We start from the raw sequence: 26112 nt of genomic DNA, 5'->3' as shown, positions 1-26112 counted from the left end.
AACTTGGAATTTTTTAGGATCCCTTCTCATACTTACGCCTACGGTATCTACTACAAAGAAAAATCTCAATATTGACGTACAATACTAAAGTAAATTTTGGTTGCGAAAAGGTAAATCTGATAATATGAAGACTCTATCCGGGTCGCACAACAGGTTTGAATAAACGCACAATTAATTGATTGACAATAACATTTAATTCTGCAGTTCTGTGCTTATTCCCCCCCCCCCTGATTTTTTAAAAATTGAAAAATTCCCCAGGGTGTTCCGTCAACACGATTTTGATGCTTAACAAAAGGCCTTTTTGAAACTGAAAAAAATTCGACTATTTTGGGAGATATCTTGAAAAAAAAACAAATTTTGCAAAATCGTTTTAATTTTTTACCGAAGTTATTTAAAGACAGACATCGTCGGAATATTGTTTGATTCCAATTTCCAGTGCTTCAAACGTGTATTTCCGTCAATAAGTGGGAGCTTTTTTTTTGCCCCAATGCAATACCTCCCTTTTAAACAATGCAATAGGAATAGACTATAACGTGCGAGTGGTAAAAACATTCAGCTAAATTTATCAAATAGGTACATACTTTTTAAAATAAACGTAATTCAATATAATGCCATTCGTTCATTTTCCAAAATCTCAACCTCTAAGACCATTTGTACAAAATTTCAGTCAAATTGGTTTGCTCCTTACAAAGTTATCCGTAATTCAAGATAACATCGATTTTATTTCTAAAAGCATTTGCCATTTCGAATCGCTTTCAAGAGGTATCAGCTCTTAAGATCATGTAAGAGCAGCACTGGTGCCGATACCTTATCGGCGGAACCTGCTTATCTAAATTTAATAATAAGTTTGCGCAGCGATAACGAAACTTTCCTATCGCAACGACCGGATTTACAATAGATAACTTTAGAACAAAACATTCACGAAATTAATTACAGATATTCCTTAACTTTTATTACTAGTGAACAATAAAACAAAACAAATAAAAAGGCGGTTATTCAAACATCCTCGAATTCAACTAATATGATCAAGATTGTGTTTAATCTCAAATTACAACCAACCAGAGACTTGCTATAACTAGACTGCGCTTAACGTATCTAAGGTGTTGTCGACACAGTATGCAACACACAATGCACCGCGGGGCAAAAATCGCTGAGATGATTTATGCAATATAATGAAATAAGCTGTTATTTTAGATGTTCCGTTCATTAATCATTCTCGTGATTAGCATTAGCTCGAATTAGTGAACAGATAAATTTCTGTTGAGAATAAACCAATAAACTTAGGTTAACTTGTGCGTATCAACATGTACTCTGTCGATACATTTTTAAATAATATGCTGATTTTCAACGGATAAAAGTTTAAAGGGCCAATGGATCAGAGCCATTCGAAGAGGAAAATTTGCTCCCATAGTGGATTTGCGGGGAATGAAGCCGATTTTAGAAAGGTACCTACGAAGGTGTTAAACAATAATGCAATACCGAGCGTTTTCGACTTTCCCATTCACTTAAAATAACGTAGAACTATTATTCGACATCCTTTACCAGCAAGACAACGGCAATACCTATTTGCCTATTAGGTATAGACGTGACTAAGTACTTACTGGTACTAAGTATATTTCAGGTTTTGTTACAAGAAAAATAGCTAAGTCTCTTCAATGTTCCATATGTGCAGATGCGATATTCGCTTCAGAGAGTCATTCAAAGCTTTTAACTAGAATAAATCGTGGAGGATTGTTGCACGTATCAAGCGATGCATTAAAAATTTGCCAAATTGCTGAAAATGTGTTCAGGTTTTTCATTCAATCCACACCACACCGCGTTGTAAACAAAATGGTTATCAGCAGTCTAAGAAAAATAAATAACAGTTACAGCCCATTTGGGTTTTTGGATAGGCATTATATTGAATCAAAATCCGCTAAATAATCATATCTTACTACTTACATCTTTAGTTTTAAGAGTATATTTTCCCATACGTGTTCACCACCAAAATACACATATAAATCAAATTAGGACTAGAGTAAGGCAGTTATATACCAATTTAGTTCAAATAAATACCAATAAATTCGATTAAAACAGTTAACAGCTATATGTTATCTTTTTTTGCTACTAAAATTTAGGATAAACATGGCTAAAGCAAGCTACAGAACGCACGTCTGCCCCGCGATGAACAGTTGGTTGCCTATCCTATCTTGACAACAGGCGTTTATAGTAAAATCTACGTTACGCGCGGTCTAGTTATAACAAGTCTCTGCAACCAACATTTTACGTTACAAATAAATGAAATTCACATACAGGGTGAGCGATCATTATTATAGTTGCTGAAGCCAAACACAACATCCACATTGCGCGCCCCCTTTTCAAGAATTGTATAAAGCAGATTATCTCGTCCATTTGCGATGCACTGGAAACATGCAGAAATATTTAAAAAAATACTTTTTTGGACTACCAGGACTTCAGAACTTAAAAATCCAATGAAATCACAAAATCGAATCCTGGATTGCTCTTAATAACCCCCAAACGTTAGAGGTTAAAAGTTTCTACCCAATTCATTAGGTCATGCCTGGTTTTAATTATGTACAATCTAAATGTGATTCAAGCAGAATTAACCGTTTATTCTGCAAAATAATTCATTCTGCCAAAGTATTTAGTTTTATACGTTACATCAATTATTACTCCTTACAGGTACAAATAATTATTTACACAATAAATACATGTATTTGCACATTGTAATCAAAGTACATAACTTTATTTTTTATCTATAGGAACTTCTTCCGTTTTGTGTGATTTCCTAAAGTTCGGGAACTGTTCCCATGGAGCAGATAAATCGAATTTTCTAAACTCTTGGGCTAACTCTAACGGCTCTACTACCACACGTTTTTGTTCATCATCATATCGTACCTGCAAATTAATAATTTTACGAAACTAGAAGGCAACACTGTATAAAATATAACCACACAAGTGTACATCCACTGATTGTGAATGATCTGATATGATTTGATTAGTGTGGTTCTACATGAGGGACGATTTGCAAATCAAATTTGTATCGCTGCAGATCGCCCCTCAGTTCTAAGCATACTACCTCAACATATCCGCTGAGCGGAAAATCTTTCCTAAGAGGATGCCCTTGGAATCCATAATCGGTAAGAATACGTCTCAAATCTGGATGATTGGCGAAAAACACACCATACATATCCCATACTTCACGTTCGTACCAATTTGCAGCTCTATACACGTCAAAGATTGATTCAATAGGTGTCAATTCATCGGTGTACGTCTTCACGCGAACGCGAGCTTGATAACGAAGTGAAAGCAAGTTGTACACAACCTGTAAGTAAACTTTAGAACATCAATACCTAACAAAAGGGATAACCTCAAATCTGTATTGCCTACTGGGTACGTCCAAAGCAGTAACATCAGCTAAGGATGCAAACTGTGCGTTGTGGTGATCTTTCAAGAATTGCATTACGGGAAGAACACCTTCAGGTGCAATAAGCAGCTCCAATTCATCACCTGCTGCTATTTGTACTTTCTGAATATACTTTGGCAAACACTCCGCGACGTATTGCCCGAACTCGGTCAGTTGGGTCTTGAGAAGTGGATTATATTTACGCACAGTCGCTACAAATAATTTGTACATTCAATGTTACTATGTAGCTTGGGGCTTACGTCTCGTCTCCACCTTTTCCAAACGAACTGTTCCCGTAGAAAATCCACGACCGATGTTCGCACCGACTGAAAATGTCCAATTAACCACAATTTCTCGTTAATATTTCAGCATTACTAACCCTGGTTGTAAATTTGTGGATTTCGTATTGCTTTCGCAACCTGTCGCAGTAATGATGCCATTCTGCTGTATTTTTGAAAAATTGGTTACCTAATATTTGTCAAAAATGTGTTATGATGTTTTGAAATTTTGACAATTATTTAGGTTCTTCAGTAACGAACAGATGGCGCCATATACGGAAGATGCTAATCCAGCGGTTCTCAAACCGTCATTGGTGAGTCACCATATTGCAATTTCATATTTTTCATATCATAACTATAATATACAGGGTGGCAATTTGAAAACTTGCCATCCCCCATGTCTTAGTAAATAAACGAGATATTTAAAAAAATCAAAATCAATCCGTTTCGGTAATTCAGAGGGGGAATCACAATCACATAGTTGGCGACGCACCCCCTCTAAACCCCTGCGTCCCAGCCCCCCTTAATTTTTAAATCTGTGACCCCCCCCCCCCATGTGTGATACGTCGTTGGAAAGCTCTGAATGCTTTCCAACCATACCAAATAGCATTACATTTAGGTTAGTATAATTATCGTGCAAATCAAAAAATAAACTAATATGATAGTACATTTCCTAAAGTTGGCCTTTATTTATTGGTAAGACACTAGTATAATCTATTCTCAAACTCTTGTCGAACCTTTTCAAATGTTGATTTTGCAATATTTTGACATTCTTGAATTATTCTCTGTCCTAGTTCGTCTATGTTCGCCGGTTGCATTTTAATACGGTGGTAAGTTTTCAAATTGCCACCCTGATAATGCTGTGTAAACAATGTCGAGTTGGAATTTGAAGTTTAGTTGCTAGAATTATTAAGGAGAAGAAAATTTTGTCTAATTTTTTGCTATCAATGTGTTTTGTTAATTCATTTAGGTGACAGTTCAGATTTGATTTATTAGATATTTCGTTTATATTTATAAAAGATTGATGTAATTATCTAGAGTGGATGCCTTTTAATAATTAAAGCTGTTTGTTTTCGTAGAAAATGATGTATTTTAGATAAGATAATTCCGCATAACATTTGCCTAAGTGTCCTGTAGCAAAGTTTTCGTTGGTTTGTCGAGTTGCCATACTTTATTAGTGCATACGTGACCGGCTTAGTAGAGCCATCAGCAGCCACAATTATTGGCATCCTCGGATCGTAGTGCGTCAGTGAGAGATCTGCATGCAGAGTTGGGTTTGGAGTTTTCCGAAAGCCTCGTCTTTAGTCTCTGTCCATTGAAATTTGACGTTTTTGCAAAGCATCTCGGCCAGTGATCCTCGGTTGCGGGATATGAAACTTCCCTACCAGTTGATTTGCTTCCAGGAAGGCATGAAGTTGAGAAACCTCGTCCGATCTGGACATGTCCCGGATAGTTTGCAACTTTGCAGGATCTGGGTATGCCTTTGGCATCAATAATTTTTCCAAGGAAGCGAATTGACGGTTGCTCGAATACACTTGCCATGGTTCAGGCGCCGATCAGCCTCTTCGAGCCGCTCACTCATGAGGGGGCGATCATGTGGTCCTCCTTTCCTTTACCAGGGACGATTACGTATCCAAGTAAGCTCTGCTGCATCCGTTCCGGCCAGTATGCGATCCATAATTTTTCTTTTACCTTCACCGCGAGTTGCGATTGGTTATCGGTCCCAGAGATCGAGTGCTTCCATCGCTGGATTCCCAAAGAGATTCTGACCCTCCATGGACACGTAGACGTTGGAGATTGCCAGTCGGTCCTTGACCTCGATGACGACCGAGAACATGCCCAAAGACTTGATTGGATGTCCACAAGCGCTGATTGCTGCGATCTCGACCGGCGTAAGACGAGGAGAGCCGATCTTTGCCAATTTGCGTTAGACATGAGGCTTCAGTCCGAACCAGAATCGTGGTACTTCGGCTTGACGAACTTGAGGGAAGAAATTTGCTTTGTATTGGCAATAGCAGTGCCTGGCCGACTCCTGGACCAGTTATCGAAACTTTCTGCAGATTTGCAGTACCCCTTATTGTGACATATTGAGTGTCTGCAACTATAATAGCTGGCGCAAAAAAATATACACAAATTTTCGTAAATCGAGCTCTGCAGGATTTAAGTGCACATTTCTTACACACGATCCCAAAAAACGGTCGATTAATATTTTGATACATTATAAAAAATTTAATTCACTTACCTACATTTATCGATGAGATATTCTCCAAATTGACAGCTGATTTCGTCCTTCGGAAATGTAAAAACATTACCCTGCTAACTTAGGGTTCTGATAGCCAACGAAAGTACAAATTAATTGTCTTTAATCTTTTTACCGGTTGCCGTTTTATTTATAATGTCATTTTATTAACACCTTGTATAATCAAATAAGAATAAGATGTAAAAACACGCACCCGATAATAAACTTTGTCGAACTTGCGGCACAGTTTTCACTTCGATTTGTGGAATACACATCTAACAAACCTTTTCGTAGACTTCGACAATACTGCAGTTTTCAGTTTGAACTTCTAATTTAACAATGAAGTTTCACACGATCTTAAGAATGGCGTACACAACTCACAATATTCGTCTTGAAAGCTTGGCGAAAAATTTTGTTTTACGCGATCTAAAACTGCAGCCAAATACGAAATAGACCCACTGCAAGCAAGGAGAATGCACTTCTCATGCTCCGTCACAAAATAATTGACAGGAACTTCGAGGAAATCAAAAGTCGGGTGAATCCAAGCATACATATATGGTTACTCGTTGTACAAAATTTAGGTGATAGTTTGTCCCTTGAGAATATCTTTTGTACCATTATTAAATGAGTATAGAAGGACACTAAAGTCAAGTTTTATTTTATCAAAATACACAATTTGAATTTGAAGTTGCTTAACTGTGTAAACAATCAGTTCCAATTCTGTTGTAAAAAGATTCTCTTTTTTTAGTATTTATAAAACATTTTCCTCATTCAAGCGTCTTAAATCAAATTATTAAATTAAATCTTGTTCAATTCAGTGTTAACAAACTTTAGAGATAAGATTGCGAATAAATACCATAACCGAAAGGCAGGTACTTCTATTGTAAAACGAAATTGCAGTTTGTACCTCTAATTTTACAGCAATTTTAGCTTTCCAAACATTAACTGTAAAGCATACATTTGTGAACACTACTAATAAAACTACTATTAGAGGTACACACTATCACACTTTCTAACACCAATTTACAAGTTTTTTTTATACTTAACATTAAAATATATTTACAATATCGACAAAGTTGTAAATTCTGTAAGAAATATCCTGGTTTTCGAGAATAAAAACGCAGTTACAAAATCTACAACTTCCTACCAATAAATAGCGTTAACAAAATAGTCTTCCACTCATCAAAAATATATTTTGTATGTGCTTCAGAAAAATAGTATTTATTTATTTCGATTCGTTAACCATAAAGCTTTTTAGCAAACAAGTGAGCATGTCCTCTCCCTATATATCCTTACAGCTACAGTATAAACATTAAATCACAAAATCTACAACATAAAAAACCTGATATGAGTAGCTTTTTATTTTGCAGTTTTGAAAATAAATAAAACATAAATTATCACAATAATCTACATTTTGTTACGAATTATAACAAAACACAATTGGGTTACAATTTCTCAAATCTCGTAAAAAATCGCGCTTTACAATTCAAAGCAAATACTGTAAAGTATTTATCAACAAGTTTAATTCTACAACAGCGAAAACGAAGGTAACTTCAATATAGATATTAAAAAAAAAAGAAGTTACCGATAATGGGAATGATATTACGATCGTGAACAGTTCTTTTTTTATTGCACTAGTGTGATTAGTATTAACTACATGTAATTGAATCTTGATGATAAATAAATAAAATTAATTCTAACAATCGTTGAATATGTATGTCATAAAATATACCCTTTATTTATTGCTTTACATACGTCTCTTAAGCCCTTTTAGAAAAAATTGAACGGTAGGAATATCTAAATCATGTGTAGCAGTCTATAAACGTGAGCACTGTATTGTGCTTTATTCTCAGCAACACGGTTTGTCTTATAAGAGTAGTTTCTGAATATGTTTGAAATACTAAACCTACCTCCCAACTTGGAATCAAGCAGCCTTTTTATCCCAAGGGCCTTTGAAAAAAAAATAATAGTATTTTTGAAAGAGGTAAAAAAAACACCACATACGAACAATTTCAACTCCAATAGTCAATAGCCATCCCTTCAAGGTCAACTGTAAAAAAATCTCTTTTGGGAAGTACGTATATTTAATGATATACATATTCTATGCGAAAAACAAAAATCAATTTTTACTTCTTAAGTAAAAATCGCAAATGTCATGCTAATTGCCAATGCGAATATCTCAAAAGTGATTGACAACTCTCTACACGTTCACTCTATGGAATGGCACCGCGTTTGCAATGAATATAATTTGACACACAGCGGTAGTCTGACAATTTGTCTCATGTAGAAATATTAGGCCGTATCCAATACCAACAGATATAAATTTTCTTACAAAAGTAGACTTTCCTTATCGTTCTCTCTAATTCAATATCTAAATATATATTCTTTTCTCTTTTCGATTCAACAGCATCACGACAATCACAATTTGTTATTTGTACCACACGATTCAATTTAATTTATTAATTCACATCGAGCTAGTTTTCGGGAAAATAGTCCTCATTACCGACGTCGTGAGCGCCAGAGGATCTGTTTGGGAAGTACTAACGTGCCGCTCGTGATACTCTTGAAAGCAAGGAACAATGCATAAATTCGTTTGACATTCGGGACAGTGGTACTTAGTCTTACGGCGCAGAATTCTGCCGTGGTTGTCGACCGTGTTCCAACAGTAGTTGCAGCCCAACGCCGGTCCTGGCCGCACCACGGGGCAATGGCTTAGACGGGTGCTTGCCTGTAACAATTGTGCATAGTTACTGGTTGTTTGATCGATAGGCGAAGCAGATCAATATTCTGTTTTTAAATGGAACAGACAACAGCAAAGTCTAGCACACCTGAAGCAATCAGGCGATTGCTAAGACCCAAGTCGGATTTGGAATTGGTCAATGGTTCTTTTAGTGGTAGTGATATATCAGATATTTTTGAAGAATTTCATAGAGACAGTTTTCTATCCCGTGTGAAGGGTAAGAAGGCGTTATCGAAGATGGAAGCTGATCGATTGACAATGGAACAATTTTCGGAGAACTATAAGGAAATTATAGAAGAGTTGAGAAGTGAAAGTAAGGTAAGCAGATTAAAGGTCCACTCAAACCGACGCGAGAATGCGGGAACGGGATCGCGAGGAATGGGGAATATATTTCCGTATAGGCGGGTATGCTGTAGTAACTGTAATTTTTGTGGTATTGTCATCTTCATTTGTTATCAAAGTTCAAACGAACCTACAATTTAAGCCCATTTCTTTTTCTGTAATGTCAATATTTTATTTCAGGTGTCATACGAAGTTCACTTTTGCCCACACTTCCCTTGGAAAGTATGTGACCCTTGAAGTCGGTGAAAGGTAAGCTGAAGAGAGAAGGAAGGTCAATGAACATAATTCTTTGTTGACAACCATTTAATATAATTAAAGGTCATCGAACGCGAATCAAACACAAACGTGAACGCGAATGAGATTTTAAAACGTTAACGCCAAATTGAAACTTCACGTTTGAGTTCATGTTATTGGTTTTGATTTTGCGTTCACGGTTTGGATTCGTGCTCAATAGTCAGGAAGGACAGCGACATTATTTTGTGCAGCTCATTTCTCAAAGCTGATATTCTGGGCCGATTTTATTGTTTTTGAAATAGTACAAACTAGTAACAATGTTTTAACCCACAAAACGGTAGTCTACCGCGTCGGCGGTGTTGCCTAAATTTGCAACAATGTTCTGAACATGTTAATAAATAATATGTACATGCCTCATTTCTACAAGAATGAAAGTTTGTACAGTAATTAGGTAAGTATACCTAAAAATGAAGTATGGTAATAGTCTACCGAGCTGGAAGCGTTTGCTATCACAAGTCTACCACCCACGCAAGATGCATAAAAAATTATTATATTGAACTTATTTCTACAAAGATGAAATTTTTGTTGGAAAAAGTTGATGTCATAAGAAACAAAAAAAAAATGGTCTACCGATCGCGTGATGTTGCTAAGGTCTCGGTAGACACGCTGGAAGGTACGATTTTCCGAGCGCAGCTGCTGCACTGCTCTGCTAAAAGTACCTCTAAATTATTATATACACGGGCATAAAATAAAAATATTTCAAAAACGAACATAGGCAATTAACATGGGAAAAAGGTTTTTTGCAGATCGTTGCTCCCCATGATAATTTAGGTCTTAGCGGGTTTATAATGACACCAATCGAAAGAAGATTTTTTTTCTTTATCTAATGATATACGAATTAGTTCATTTTCAGTTGTATTTCTCATTATTAACGATCCTCGAGATTGTTTATAATTTTGTATTGCTGTCTGTCTGTTCGTCTGTCCGTGTGCACGATAACTCATAAGTGAATAATATCATTGGCATTCGCTATTTTGTGTCAAAATTTTTCATAGAAAATCGTGAACAAAAGTACCAGTTTCCATACGATTTTTTGACAAAAAAAGCCCGGTAATTTGATAACTATGCAAAAAATTTAATTGACTAACCTGTTGAGAAGATGTTTTAGTTTTCAGCCTATGAATTTGTTTTTCGTAGTTTTGGTCAAAGTTTTCAACTTGTATGTAATATTATTTCTAGGTTATTTTTGTGGTGTGGACATTTTCAAAATTTCTGTACATAAAGTCGAATTTATGGTTGAATTGGAGTTTTCGCAAAAAATGTTTGAATGGGGTGTAATACCTACTTCTCGTTTCTTTGAACGTTTGATTGCAGTATCTTCTTTGTAATTTAAATCTTGAAAAAATGTATCAGTCATTTTAACGAAAAAAATAAAATGGTTACCTTGTTTTGAGTAAGGCAAAGGAATTGAATTGATTCTCAATAACGTTCGATTGCCGCTTTTGTAAATATCACATGAATTAAAGTGATTTTCACAAACGATTTTATATTTTAATTCTTCATCGTCTAGCCCGCGGCAATAACAGAATTTCCACAATTTATTTTCCTTGCTGTCATTCGAGGTTTGTTTTTGATAGGAAATTTAAAATAACTAATGTTTTTAGTTTTCATATTTTATCCAAAATTCGGCAATAACTCCAATTACCAAAATCATGTTAAGCCATGAAAATTTTCTAAAGAATTGCCAGAGACGGAGTGGGACGCTCATTAAAATGCATGGAAAACAAATATCGCGTACAGTACCTAACTATTTCAGCCGTCGTTTATCATACGAGTACATACTTTTTCCTCAGTGAATAAATGTTACAAAAAAATTATTGACAGTAGTCTTAACTGATATTCATTTCGAATTGAATAACGAATTTTTGATTAAAAAAATCCGATACAACTGAATATCGAACGATCCTCGAGATCTTCACGCATCCATCATTTTTACAAGGCGCCTTAAGGGGTTGATTCTGTCCCACCAGATCGGAATAGCTTGTAAATCAAATTGTTTGAAACGGAGTTAGTTTTACTTTTATTCGAGGAGCCTAGATACAAAATTTCGCTTAAAAATCTTAACAAAAAAAAAAAAAAAATTGCGCATGCGCAAAACAATTTTTTTCTATTTCGGTGTTACAATGAGAATTTTGTGCAACTGTTTTCGGCAAAAACAGTGTTTCAATGAGTTCCATTGTAACATTGTTTTTGGTAACTTTTCATCTCTAAGTTGGCAGTTCGCCAAGACGTCAACGTCAAATCATCAAATATAAAATCAAATTACGTACGTAAAATTTATGTGTTTTCCTTGATTTTTGGTACACGAAGAACTTAATACATTCCAAATTAGCAGTTTACACATCCACCATAAGTAAATTTATCTACGTGTAAAAAAATTACACATTCACGGAATTTAAAGTTTCCAAATGTCACTGTTGTGTTTTATCTACGCTGCCAACTTAAAATTTGTCAACGTAAAAGATGTTGCCAACTTCAGACATATTAATTCTAAAGTTTCCTGTAGTTTTTGATAATTACTTTTTAATTAAATTAAAGCCCCGAAATAGAAAAAATAGTATGAAAAACACGTGTTACAATGCTTTATTGTAATACGACTATCTTGTGGCACGAGTGGCGTAACACTTGTCTTTCAATATACTATTTTGATTCGGCGTTAGTTTTACTTTTACTCGAGGTGCCTACATCTTAAATTTCAATTAACAACAATAACAAATAAAGAAAATTGGGATTGCGCAAATACAAAAGTTGGGTTGCGCATGCGCAATTTTTTTTAAATTCATCTGCATAGTTACCTGGGGCTTAAGGGACATTTACTAACACAGAAAACCGGGCATTCACATGTTCTTTGTAACAAGAATTATAAAAGAAGCTCCTTTTTGGTTTGAGCAGTTTTTTGCTGTAATTTTTTGTCCCGTTAGTCTACGTAGCCGAAAAACAATAGCGACTTTTCTTATATCCTGAAGAACAGCTGTTTCAATTTTCAAAGCGATCGGACTCTATACAAAGTTATTCAGTTATCAGTTATCGTGCACACGGACAGACAGCAATACAAAATTATAAACAATCTCGAGGATCGTTAATAATGAGAAATACAACTGAAAATGAACTAATTCGTATATCATTAGATAAAGAAAAAAAATCTTCTTTCGATTGGTGTCATTATAAACCCGCTAAGACCTAAATTATCATGGGGAGCAACGATCTGCAAAAAACCTTTTTCCCATGTTAATTGCCTATGTTCGTTTTTGAAATATTTTTATTTTATGCCCGTGTATATAATAATTTAGAGGTACTTTTAACAGAGTAGTGCAGCAGCTGCAGCTGCGCTCGGAAAATCGTACCTTCCGGGTGTTCGGCTTAGCAACATGGGGCCTAATGACTTTGGTGAATTAATCCTGAACCCAACAAAAAATAAGGTCATTGACCTTTGAGGGCGAGATTGATTGCAGCTTTACCTTGATAGATTTTTCAAGGTAACACACTTTGCAAGAGAGCGGGGACAAAAAAATGAGGTCATTGAACTTTGATGATCTTCAAAATAAAAATTCATCAAATCACAAAAATGGGTTGATTGATCGCCGATGACCTTGAAAGCAAATGCCCTTGGCCTTCACTATAAAGTCATAGCCACGTGGGACGCGACTTTCTCTCTTGACCTATCTTCCAAAGTCACCACCACGTGGCGAACGACCTTGAACTGAGCCAGATTCGGCCTCATATAACTACTTAAGAAAATGCAACTTTTGTTCTCAGATGGGAGACAACATGACGACGGAAAAACTAGAAGACATAAAAAGAATTCAAAATGAGCACATAAAACCGGCTAATTTCCCCGACATACCACAGGTGGAAATCGATTACTCCCTCTATGAAAAAATTCCACCAAGACCGGATTCAGCGTCCGATCTTGAAGAAGATACCGCCAACCAGGAAAAGGAACTGATGAAGTCTGTAGACCTGTTAAACAACTCCAAACGCAAGTGCGAGCAGTGGCTATCAAAATGTCAACAGTAGTTACCTGAGGTGAGGAGACGCTTCGCTTCAGTTCGTCAGTTCGCACTCGCAAAGTAGCAGTGGCGGTCGCAGACGGTCCCACTCCGCCCGAATCGCTCCGCGCGGTCGTCACCTCCTGCGATGAGCTAAAGGATTCGGACACTACGACGATGGGGCTCGGCGATCGATCGGATTCACTTTGACTTGTGCCCTGTATAATGTGTATATGTAAAGGTGTCGGCTGCGTGATCTGTATCTGCTATAAAAATGGAGATAGAGACGTTGTAGTACCGTTAAATAAGACGCACCTGTTGCAATTCGCTCGGCAGCAGGGGATGCGAATGCTGTTTTACTAATGTGCCCGGAACGGTCAGTAAATTTCCCGGTGGCGGTGATATCGACGGTAGCGGATCTGAACACTGGCGTTCCATTCGAATGGGCGGCGCCAATAAATTTTGTAATGAGAGAGGATCAGTCTCTGAAGTTTGGCTGGGATCGCTTTCTCTTTTGATTCGCGGTTGTCTCATCAAGAAACGTCCACGTTTCGTGCCCATTACCACCTGATTGGACTGTGTGGACTGCTGAATGGTAGCGTTTGTTCTATCTGAAAGTTGAAACCATAGTTGTTAAGCATTGTTGTCAACCTAATACCCTAAGTTGAGTAACTGTAAATGAATAAATAAGGACAGAATACAGGAAAATTGAAGTTAGGTTATCGAAAGCAGCGAAACAAATATTTGTTCAAGTTGTGTTTATTCAGATTTTCATATGTGTAATTTTTTTACAAAACTAATTTTCTCTACTGTTTCTGTAGGAGAGCTTACATCAAACTTTGAGCGCATGGGTTAAATTGTAGAGTAAATAGTCTTAAAGAGTCTCTAATTAAAATGTGCTAAAAAGGCACCTATACATACTTAATTTAAGTCGATGATAATTTGAAGAATGCAGTGTCCTGAGTATATTTACTGGAAGGAAAGATTTGTGATGATGCTGAAACCGAAAATGTAACAGTGCAAGAAATTTCGGTTGTGACTTGTCATTCCACAAATGTGTTATACCTACACCTCACATTGTACTGTCACAAGAATGGCACATTGTGCATAAACCTCAATACTATGAACCATGTACGTTAACTGATCTCATGTAACCTGCTCCAAATTATTGTAAGGGGTGGTTGCTTTAAAATTAAAAGTGTTTGTTTCAAATTTGTATTTTGTTCAGCATAGGAAAATTTACACATGTACCGCTTCATAGCGAACGTAAAAGAAAGTATGTAGTATGGCGATAACCAGCGATAACAAGAAACGTATTACGTAAAGCGAGCGCGTTTGCTACGATATCTTGGGACCTCAAAGTTTTGTTCCGTTCTGTTTAAAGCCAACCACGTGACAAAAATGCGGGTTTTCTATTGGTTTTTAGGGTACGCCGGCACGCGTTCAGGTATAAGTCCCTTTTCGGTTTTTCTCGTGGGGGAGCGAAAGAAGTGCGAGAGCGAGAGTGCTTAGTGTTGGCGAGCCGAAACGTACTATTTGGATGCGTTAAAAAATTAGATTCGAAGATGATTTTGTGAGCACGTACACTGTTTGAGCCAAAACGTGAATTTATTGAGTGAAATTTATCAAAGGAGTAATAAAGAATTAACAGTTTAACTTCGGGTAAATATATACTAGGCAGCGGGCTCGGAAGGTGTGGTCCGCCATCTTGGATCCGCTGCCATTTTAAATTCACCATTTTGTTGGGAATCTCTTGGATAGGCGTTGGAATTCGAACCCACAATGCCTGAGATAAAAAGCCAGCGCGAAAGTACCGTCAGAGCTACGGAAGCTTTAGAAATCGTATAGTTGAATGAAGAGAAAAAAATAGAGGACGGCTCCCATTTTAACCTATAATTCCATTTCGGAGACATGCAAGAGGCCTCATCCTGTAATGAAGCCCCGTTTTCCCACTTGACGTTTTGGTAAATACTCTGTATATGAGCACTCTGTATCTAGAAGCGTTTAAAGTTGGGAGGTTCGTTGAGAAGTGTAGTGCCAAAAATATTTGTGTTGGCATTTAGGAGTTGAAGATAGGAGTTAAGTTTTGATTTCTAGAGTTGCCGTTTGTAACCGTTCCCGTCAAGATATTTCAATTGTTTTTGTTGCGCCCAAAAGCACTTGTAATTTAGAAAACGAGGGCGAATTAATGTTTTTGAATTTCACCTCCATTAAAATTATTTAGATGATATTGGTTTTCTGTGTTAATTAAAACGAGTATTAAAACTGCAGAGCCGTTATCAGGTTGATAAGCTACCTTTTTGCCGACCTGAGGAAATATATATCCAATTAACAATAGGTTAGTTGGACTACCGATTTTAGAAATTTCAATCGACCAATTGTGTTGCAGTAAACGTCATTCCACAGTCGTGTGGGGTATCTTTTTGTCTCTTGCATCTTTCAAGTTACGTCCGCCAAACCACTGCTACCGGCGACCTTGACCAGGGACTCGTGGAGTTCGAGTCCGTCTGTTCCGCCGACAGAACACCCAGGTTGCCGTCGACTGCCGCTACTTTCGTCCATTCTCATGACTTAGTGAATATAATTTGTAAATTTATTTCTTTTTCTTGAAAATTAAATTATAATCATTTTTCATGCCATTTGTGCGCGGATTTACTACCGAAGTTCGTCGCAATCCTCGCTAACTTATATTCAAGGCATGAATGGGGCCCCTATAAAAAATACACGGACACAACGGGAGCAGCAGGTACTACTTCACTAAACTGGACTTTAACTAAATTTAATATGATCGCCGTTTTTCAAGATGGCGGCACATATTAACTATCATTAGTGGTATCTTTCAATAAACTGTGCCGCCATCTTGAAAAACGGCGGCCATTTGAAATTTTTTTAATGGCCAGTGTTTTTATATAAAACAATACCCGGAACCGTTCAATATTCATACCAAATTTCATGGTAGTACCATCTACCATCATTTGAAAGATACTTACCACTGATGATAGTCAATATGTGCCGCCATCATGGAAAACGGCGACCATATTAAACTTTTTAAATGACCGGCATTTTAAAATAAAACAGTATTCATACCAAATTTCATGCAAGGTCAACAAATGCAAATACCTCAGCTCCACTATCAGCAGTGACGGCGACGACGTCGAGCCAGAATCAACGCGGCATGGACGAAGTGGCGCCAAGTCACAAGCGTCTTATGCAATCGGCAAATGAAAGTGCAACTTTAAGGCGAAAGTCTACAAGTCCGGCCGATTTCGCACTACAGATCCAAGCATTGGCGAAGCACGAGGGCGCACTTCACTTGATGGAAATGCGCATGCTTCAATGGAGTTTAGACCTAACAAAATTCGACCACGTCAGGAGCACTGACATCAGTAGACGCTTGGGAGTGGCGCCATTTGAGAAGATGCGCGACTTGGATGGTACAGGCAAGCCATGCGCAGTGACGAGCACTCTGTGGGCAACACAGTGATGCGCCTCAATCCACCTGGTCAACGCCGCCGCGGTAGACCTAGGAAATGATGGATGGACCGGTTTGGCGAGGATATGATGGTAGTTAGCGCCGCACCAGAAGATGCAATGTACTGGAAGAGATGAAGACGGCTGTGTAGAAGAGCGGGCCCTGCAATTATGCGGGAAGAAGAAGTGCCAACATCTGCTTGCTGGATTCGAACCTGGACACGGATTTTTGTAAGTGTATAGTGGGCTGGGTTCATAGAACAGCCTTGACTGAAACACCGCTCACTTAAGAATAAGAAACTTTTTTGTATTAATAAAAGGGTAAGAGTACTCTGTAATACCCATGCAACTAAAGGCTTGAAAATACACCACTTTTGTTTAGTGTCGTAAACAAATTTAATCATTGTAAAATCTGTGTTTTTGTGTCACAAAAAGTACAATTTTCTCAGATTTATCACTGCTAAATGTGCAACAAATTAATGTAAATAAATATAAATAATTAAACGCAATGTGCTAGGTGTAAAAATTACAATGATGAACATGGCAGAACAGGATAAGATATTACAATATAAAGTGCAGATATTCCGCTATTTAAAAAATTATCTTAGTAATTATTAACAACAATACGATATATTACAAAAAGAAAACATATACAACAAATTCAACTTTTACGAAAAAAGACCACTTCAAGTATTTAAAAATTGTGTAACGAAATGCGTCACTATAGGTAGTAAAATGGCACCATTTTCAAAATAGAGATAATTTACATATGTTCAAAACTCACTGCAGACAAGCCGAGTGGCTGTTGTGCATTAACATTAACAGTGTCTAAATGTCTCTGTAAAAATGGGGTTAAATCCACATGTCGACTGTCTATGTAATTGCCAGCCACAATGCCACTGTCGGGATTTGAACAAATCATCTGATTTTTCACTTCACTAACAGGTGGCACAGGCACCGGACTTTCGGGTGCCCTCAACAGTGACGGTGGATTAATGAATTCCTGTTTACGATTTTTAATACTTATCCTATGATTCGGATAGCCGCGTTTTTTGTACTCCAGCCATAGCGTCCGATTATTGACGCCGTACATTTTAGCCGCCTTACAGAAACCGATTCCGCCGAACCGTACTGCCTCCAGGGCGCGCACAAAGTTCTCGTCCGCCTGCGGATTTATGCTTCTCTTACGCTTTTGGCTGCTCGGCGGCGAGTTCGCAATGTGATCCGTGTTAATCGTACTCGTTAGAGTATCGTCAACGGACGTGGGCGTGTTACTGTCAGAGCACTGGGATAAATTGGATGCGGGAGCGTAATTGATTTCGGTCGGTAAGGTTACGTGCGGTTGGCACGGCGTAAGCGCGGCGAAACGCGGGTAATTTCCATCGACAACGCCCCACTGGTAGCCTGCAAGGAAGAATTGGTTAAGCGACGTTCTGGTAAGGCAGAGCTCAACTGCAAAAGTGAACGTGATTGATTTCAAGAACATCGGATCAAGAAGGCATTTATAATGAAAACAAAAATCAATTGAGCTAAGCCTCTACTACCAAAACGGGGACAGAGGAAGGGTTGCGGTAAAGTTCACTGTTGCTGTTGATTGCACTATTAACTATATCACTCTCACTCACAAACAAATTGTTTATAAACGGCGTTCGTAATTACGAAAAAATGCGCCATTAAAAATTGAAATGAATGCATACCTGAATTTTGTTGAGGAACTGCTGATGGGCCGGCAATCTCCAGAGGCGCTTGACTGTCCAAGTTATGGGATGTATCTTGTTGAGGAACTTGCTGCAACAAACATTATTGTTAATCATTGTCATCCATCCAGTAAAAAACGACAAATCATTTATAGTACCATGGTTCCATCGTAGGAGCATTTAACAAGTCTCTCCATAAATAGGAAAGATGGCTCAGTGTAGTAAAGTAATCCAATTTTTTATATGGTTTTTGTTGTACCTACTTTGATTGAGCAGGTTTACAGTTAATATTTCAGGGGAATAGCTCCCCCAATAAAAAATCTTAATTCCCCTCACTATACGACCTAATCATACAAGTTTTTTTTTTTATTAAAAACACTTTGTCTGCAAAGATTATATGTTGGTTTCTGCGCTTGAAATGAAATTTGCTCCCTAGGAGTAAAGAAGTTCAACTTTACCTGGGGGCTGATATTTTAAACCTAAACTATTTACTTCCACCACTGTAACACCAGCCAAAATGCTGTTTCGTCAAGATTTATTGTTTATAAAACTAAGATTGTGAGAGGTTCCACCCTGTATATACAACTACGACGATACATACATTTTTGAGAGTTGGCAACCATGCAATTTCTAAGTGGGGAATAAAGTCCATCTATACTGTATTCATTTTAAGAAGGTAGCGGTAGAAAGCATAGGGAAGCTTTGACCTTCACTGTGATTGGTTAAAACATGAGTCAGTATTACAATGAAACATAAAACTACTGATGAATTTTGTAAGGTGGTAGTTTATGTTGCCAACTCAACTGCCGAAGGGTCATTAGCTGTTATTGTCAAAGGTTTATTTCTGTTCGCAGTGTTGAATATTTCTACTTTACAATAATTTGGTGCCGTTTTATATTTTTCCTGTGTGTGTTTATCTTCAAACACAGCGCCATCTACTACCTTCTTATAATGAATGCAGTATAGGGACTTTAGTGGGGAAAAGCTGCCTGCGCCATCTAGAAAGCAGGAACGTGGGTTACGTTTGGCATCTTGTCTTGAATGGCGGTCGTGAACGCGTCACTCCATAAATGTTTGTTATTTTGAGTTATTTAATGCAGGTAGTCATTTTTGCATTTCTTTATATCGTATTTGTGTTTTATATGCGGCATTTTATACTTTTTGTATGTTTCAATTTTTGTTTTTGAAATTTACTTGGTTTAACCGCAATGCAGAAAATGTTTAATACCGCGGTTATCCTTTTGTTTGTAATTGTTTACGTTTTTGGTGTAATGTTTGCTTAATTTATGTTTATTGATCATTTTATTTTAATATGTGGAAATTACTGACTTGTTGTTTGTTACCAACATTTTTCTCCGCGAATGAAGCAGTCACGGGGGTGCTGAAAACAGTAGTTAAAATTGAACCACGACCTAATTCCGTGATTGTCTTCGACATTCAACTGTAGGCTCGAAACCCCGAACGAGGGGCGACTCTACCTATCTTGCGGGGGCGAGATTATGTTAATCAAAACTCTTCAGTTTAGGATCTATGTGCGATAAATGAGTTACAATTCGTAATTTCCATATATTTCGTCTTTAGTTAAATTTACCTACAAGGCCATGTAATTTTCCATCTTGTTTTTAACAAAATGACTTTATTGCACCAAAGATGAGTCGCATCCTGTGTATTTCACCCTTTCTTAGAATCTTGGTACCTGCTTACCTGACCCATAATTCCCTAAACTTGTTTTTAACCTATATGTTACCTCTTGAAGTTTACCTGCTACTTTTTGTGATGTTATAATCTTATGTTACGCATTCACATCATTACAAACAATTAATTTTACAACACAATTTGATATTAATTTGATGGGTGGTTCTTTTTATTGGTTAGTTCTTTTTTTACCAGCCTATTTCTATTTTTATTCGGTGAACTACCATTTTCAAAGTTTATTTTTGCAATGTAATTTATTTGGACTTAAATTTTCGAGCTTTCACAATCTTAATAATTGCGATCATTATTAAACAAACATTTCACAATTTGAGTGTTTTATTTTACGTTCCTTCCCTACTGTGCTTCAGGTCAAAGCGTTGTTTACAACTAACGTAAGGGGGCTCTGCCTTAATGTTTTATCAAGTGCCACATTTCAAATTTAACTGGGATATTGTTTAATTTTGGAGAGAATCTTCATTCGGGTGGCCATTTTTAAACGTTGCTGGGTTGACTTTATTTCCGTGTTGTAGATGAAGTTAGCGTAGAACCTGGGGGTTAAGTACACTACAACTGTTAAAAAAACTTTAGAAGATAGATACTTCTTCATACATAAAAATTAAAATTAGTTTACGTGACCATAAATAATAATGAGGTAAAACCTAACCTCTATTTAAAAAAAATTCAAAATGGCGCGCAGTCGCAGTATTAAACCATCTCCAATTTAGAAGGCGGGAGGAGTCCGGACTGTAGAGGATTATTCCGCATATTTAGAGAGCGTGTAGTGCGTTTTTTATGAGACAGAAAAAAGTAATTTCCAGAGTAAAAATAATATATGAATTAATAATCAATAATAATAGCAATTTGTTTTGTTATGGTAACTGAGATTTTGAAAATTTTTGAAAAATATACAGGGCGTCCGTTAACAATTATAATAAAAGCGCTGAGCTTCTTGTAATTTTTTGTCTGACCAATGGTTCTACAGATAGATCAAAAAGGCATAGTTTTAGATAGAGTAGTTATTTTGGGTTTCAAAATCTATTTCGAGGATGGAATTAACGGATAGACTTTTGAGTACGCTCTTCCTGATTTTACAAAAAAAACTTTTTATAAAAGCCCAATCAATTTTATCCTCACTCACTGTTACTTTGAATTAATGAAAAAAATTCACCTATTGCACATTTAAGGGATCACAGTGTATATTTGAAAATGTGAAAATATACAGGGTGTATAAAAATATTAAAATTGTACAATTAACTCACTAAAATTTTACAAATTCTTACCAATGTAATTTGAAGAGGCGGATCACAATCAACGCTCTCATGTGAACTCCCCCGATGCAGCTCAGACTCACTGCTATGCTGCTTACTTCGAATCGGCGTACTGTTTTCAGACGTGAAAGCCCCAGGATCCGCCTTTATCACAGTTGCGAGAGTACTTCCCCCCGGAGAAGTTAACGTAACCTCACTATGTGGGTGATCTTCTGACGTCCTTTCGGCCGATCCCGACCCAGAACCCGTCGACGTTTTCCTTAATCTTTTCCTAGACGAAACTCTATTAAATCACGAAACAAAATTGTAACGATACCTTTTGCTGGCCGGCGATAAGGGACAAGGAGAGGGAGACAACGAATGTCGCTGTATCTCGTCGGAACTCCAGTTGGAATCGCCGGGCGTCAGAAGTTCCGCTCGATCCGTCGAGCTGTTATGCGACTTCGTCAAGGCCGACTGATCTACTGGAATATCCGCTAAGCCTACGAAACTTAGATTTACAACGGAATTGCAAACAGTAAGCGGTACCTTTAATTTTCAACATTTCAGCCGTCTTTAAGATGTGCGGCAATTGCTCTTGGGAAACGTTAACTTCGCCGTAATACATGAAATCGACCATCACTTTTAAATCTAAAAACTTAACGTCTTTCAAAATAACTATCGGATGTTGGCATGGATTAATTGTGAACAGAGACTGTAAATTAAAGACAGTTAGTTAAGCTCGGCATTTAGCATATTCTCACCTGGAAGTAAGAACTACATGCGGATAGTACAACTTTGTGCGCTTGTAGGTGCCGTCCTTCAGCTGCTAAAGTAACATCGACCAACGATTCATTATTTAGTAGACTAGAAAACACGGAGATAAAATTGGGTTGATGGTTGTTCCATCGCAGGCAATATTGTTGCATTGTCATTGTGATGCATGTAAAATCAGCTGGAAAAATTAAAGCTGTTATACCTAAATGTTTATATTTTGCACACAAGACACACAATCAATAAATTGACCCCCAAATGGCAACCTTGAAATTGAGCAAGATAGCGTTAAAGCCGTTATCAGTAAATAAGGTTACACTTCTGCTCGAGTTATGACATCATTAAAGTACTTCACAACGTAATTAAAACCTTACGTGTTACAATTACTGCTAATAAAGTGCTATACATACTTTAAAATGCTACACTTTTACAATCCACCATTTTTAATATTTTCACTATTGACGTAACACTAGCCGATTATGCAGGGCACTGTAAGAAAAATTCAAAAAAACCCACTCAAAAATTGTCCTAACTATTTATAACGGATACGTAGAATCTTAAAGTACGTCATCTTACAATTATGTAATTATCTATTAAGTAACAACTTACTTTCGTCACTTGCATGCGTTTCGGGTATTTCGCATAGCCTCTACTTTCACTCACCGAATCACGATGCAACGATATGGTAATACGAATTTCGCGCCAACGTGAAATAGAAACGTACGATATACAGGGTGTTTATAAATTAATCGTTTTATTACCATGGCACGAAGCGATTCATACTACTACTACCATAGTATATGTGTTATATTATGATACTACTTAAATGTTTGTCAACAGTAGGACATACTGCCTTTGCGTTGATGGAAAATCCCAGAAAATCAATGCCTGTAGTCTTAAAAACGCATTTGGATTTATTTAATTCGAGTCCATCATCTGCCAATCGGCGGAAAATTTCTTCAATCCTTTCACACAACTCCTCATCGTTTTCAGCGGCAACCAAAACGCCATCAAAGTATGGGAAGCATCCGGCCAAACGATCTTTAATGAAATCATTGTACATTGCGATGCCATTTTGACTCCTAAACAAAGTTTGTGGACCTTGTATCGGTACCTCTGAGTGATTATGGTTTGTAATTTTGCTGAATCTTCATCCACCTTTAATTGTCGATATGCCTGAGACATATATATCCTATTTCGTAAATACATTGACCTCCATTCAACCAACGTAGTTAATATTTCTTGAGTAGGATATCCCAATATCCTTCTTTAGTCAATCCCGTTAAGTTTAGGCAAGATTTTATCTTGGTCATCAAATCGATAAAGGATTAGCCACCGGCGTGGCGATAAGGACTGAAATCGTATATGACGTGTACTTTCCAGGAAGTATGATATGCTGACTCTAGGATTCTCTAGAAGCTTTTCGTTTGCTATTATAAACAAATTGAATTGTGTTTAATAGAAGTTCCAATATCAATGCGGAAATGATTAATAGTGAAATTCGCGCTCGTGTTATAAATTTACATCTTATAAATTTCAGTACAAGTACAATAAGTAAGTGATACATATTAATAACCCCTATCAATCAATCTCTTTAATGGCAAAAGTTTACACACAGACTTTCTTCATTAATAAAAAATTAATTTATTAACGCTTTCTAATCTTAAAAATCTAAGAAAAGTTTTTAACACTAACACTTTTTAAGGGCACCAGTATAAACCGTATTTCCTTCTCAGAATGCGTGTCTACCCCACCAGACGAGAGAGGAAAATACCGGTTCTTTGGCACTGTAATATAACGGTATCGATATCGGTTCCGGTTATCACAACTTCTTAAACATCGGTTCCCGTTCCAAGTGTGGGATTCATAAATGCCATTGCCACCGGTTCCGGTACCGGTTTTTTTCGGTTCCGGTTCCAACCCCTGCCTGGCATGTGGCATTTTCGGCCGCTGTCGCTGTGTAAAATGCCATCTGAAATGTCAATTTCGCTTCTGCCAACAAGCGATTCATCACGCGCACCACGTACGATACGGTTCCGAATTTGCGTTACAGAAGAAAAACCCACGTTTCTTATTCACATCCATTATACCATTTGATTCGAGATAAAAGTTCAGGTTTCCGGTGCTGTTTTTTTTTGTTTTTACAATAAAATTGCTTTTTTCTATGATAGACATTTCTTCTGTAATGTTAATTGTGCGATTCTGTCGTTCCATGTTGTTCTTGGTCTTCCTCTTCTTTTTGCTAAATAAGATACTGACGGTAGTACCTAGTGTAATTCGTATATTGAATAAGTCTTCGCATTTTGATAAGTTATTTTTAATAGTCAATAATCTCGAATCAAGCAATAGGTAGGTAGTGAAAATGTCAACGTTCAAGACAATTCACCATGGGACGGGTAACTTTGGTCCTCGTGGGGACAGTCCAAACCTATAGTTGAGATTCGAAATCAATGACAGGCTTCGATGTCGTAACCAGTTAGGTTACAGTATTCATATGAATTCATATCCCTGTGACTGCTTCTTTAGAGCGAAGTTTATTAACAACAAATCAGTGCACATCAAACAATTCGATACATTCCACATGTTTAAATGAATGACCAAATTAGTTAAGTGGCCAAATCGAAAAACGACTCGCTGTTTCTTAGTTCTAACGGCATTTTATGAGCCATTTTGGCCACATGGTTTTTTAGATGTAAAAAAATGTGCTGAATCCGATTCTGGATGTTGCCAGGCCGAATTTTGCACTAGTTCACAAATACAGCACGATGGCGCCACTATCTATTGTATTGTGTACTATTTAGTATTAAATTGTTTTCCATAATTTATTACTTATATATACGTAAGAGATGGTTAATTACCTTCATAGCTAGTTCGAAAAAATGTAGGAAAATATATCCTGTGGTGATATATAGGGTGTCCCAAAAAAGCTGTGAATTAATTAAATTAGTGTTTTACATTTTCCTCGGCAAATTTTGTTTGTTCTTAAATTTTGTGCTTTTTAATAACCGTTGGTAAGTATTTAGGTTTTTTCCAACTATACATATATATAAATATATATAAATAAAAATTGCGTATTTTTTCCAATGAATTCAAGTCTGCATTTAAAAAAACAAAACCACATCGCATTTTTCAGATGATAACAAAAATGTGACTTTGATATGGAACACCCTGTGTATTATTACATAATATGACAGGTTATTAAATTCTTTATAAAACACTATAGCAAAAATATTGTAAATAACCAACATTTTCAAATTATTGACGATCTCCTAGGACGTAGAGAGTTTATAATTTTGCGGTGCCTGTCCATCTGTCCCGAGATCCCGAGACATTAGCACGATACCTCGAAAACGAATAGACCGCCGATTATGATGAAATTTTGCATTTGGATTCTTTATCAGAGTTATAGATCGGAGTTCGTGAATTGGCAATGTACGTAAAAAAATAAAGAAGGCCCTTTTTGACATCTCCGTTAGTTATAAACCGAATTGCATGAAATTAAATATGGGCATAGTCGAGGGCATAGTTTTAGCCATATAATACACAATGCCAAAAGTTGGGCCTAATCAATTCTACATTCACAGTGCCCTTTTTGAATTGCAAAATCTTTTATTTATGAAAGTATTTAATTAAAATTTGATACATAGGCACTTGGAATAAAAGCAAATCTAACACCAGGTTCAAAATTTGGTTTTTCACATGCTATAGCCACTACCTATAGTAGTATCTCGAGTAGTATTAAATGGCATTAAATGTAAATTAATTACATTAACTTAGCATTAACCACATTAAATTACATTAACTGAATTAACTTGAAATTAACTGCATTTACAGAACATATTAACTACATTAAAAGTTAATTTTAATTCATTAACTACTATTTGTACACAGAATTAACTAGGTGGTTTACCCCTCAGTTCCCCCCAACACAGTGCAGCGG

General features: G+C 36.8%; 2 protein-coding genes across 6 annotated transcripts; both read right to left on the bottom strand.

The window, feature by feature from the left end:
• Positions 1-2676: 2676 nt before the first annotated feature.
• LOC116173686 (NADH dehydrogenase [ubiquinone] iron-sulfur protein 3, mitochondrial) lies at positions 2677-3946 on the bottom strand. The gene is made up of 5 exons (XM_031491328.1): positions 3786-3946; positions 3667-3732; positions 3371-3618; positions 3080-3325; positions 2677-2898 (listed from the first exon to the last, which is right to left on the bottom strand). Exons 1-5 carry the CDS (start codon positions 3844-3846, stop codon positions 2746-2748), a joined length of 774 nt encoding a protein of 257 aa, XP_031347188.1. The 5' UTR covers positions 3847-3946; the 3' UTR covers positions 2677-2745.
• Positions 3947-8368: 4422 nt separating this feature from the next.
• Positions 8369-22834, bottom strand: LOC116173459 (protein bric-a-brac 1-like). 5 transcript variants are annotated; one of them, XM_031490950.1, is made up of 9 exons: positions 22782-22834; positions 22163-22353; positions 21948-22113; positions 21736-21901; positions 21432-21690; positions 18457-18547; positions 13604-13899; positions 13321-13554; positions 8369-8651 (listed from the first exon to the last, which is right to left on the bottom strand). In XM_031490950.1, the coding sequence occupies exons 2-9, from the start codon at positions 22331-22333 to the stop codon at positions 8388-8390; spliced, it is 1647 nt and encodes a 548-aa protein (XP_031346810.1). In that variant the 5' UTR covers positions 22334-22353; positions 22782-22834; the 3' UTR covers positions 8369-8387. The 5 variants fall into 5 exon arrangements, with proteins under 5 accessions (XP_031346810.1, XP_031346808.1, XP_031346811.1 ...); XM_031490948.1 differs by lacking the exon at positions 22782-22834 and adding an exon at positions 22583-22729; XM_031490951.1 differs by lacking the exon at positions 22782-22834 and adding an exon at positions 22583-22729 and having other exon boundaries at positions 13321-13551.
• Between the last annotated feature and the right edge of the window lie 3278 nt (positions 22835-26112).

The sequence above is a fragment of the Photinus pyralis genome, unplaced genomic scaffold (assembly GCF_008802855.1).
Source record: "Photinus pyralis isolate 1611_PpyrPB1 unplaced genomic scaffold, Ppyr1.3 Ppyr1.4_LG6, whole genome shotgun sequence".
Lineage (NCBI taxonomy): Eukaryota > Metazoa > Arthropoda > Insecta > Coleoptera > Lampyridae > Photinus > Photinus pyralis.
This window is presented reverse-complemented; position numbering and strand designations above follow the sequence as displayed.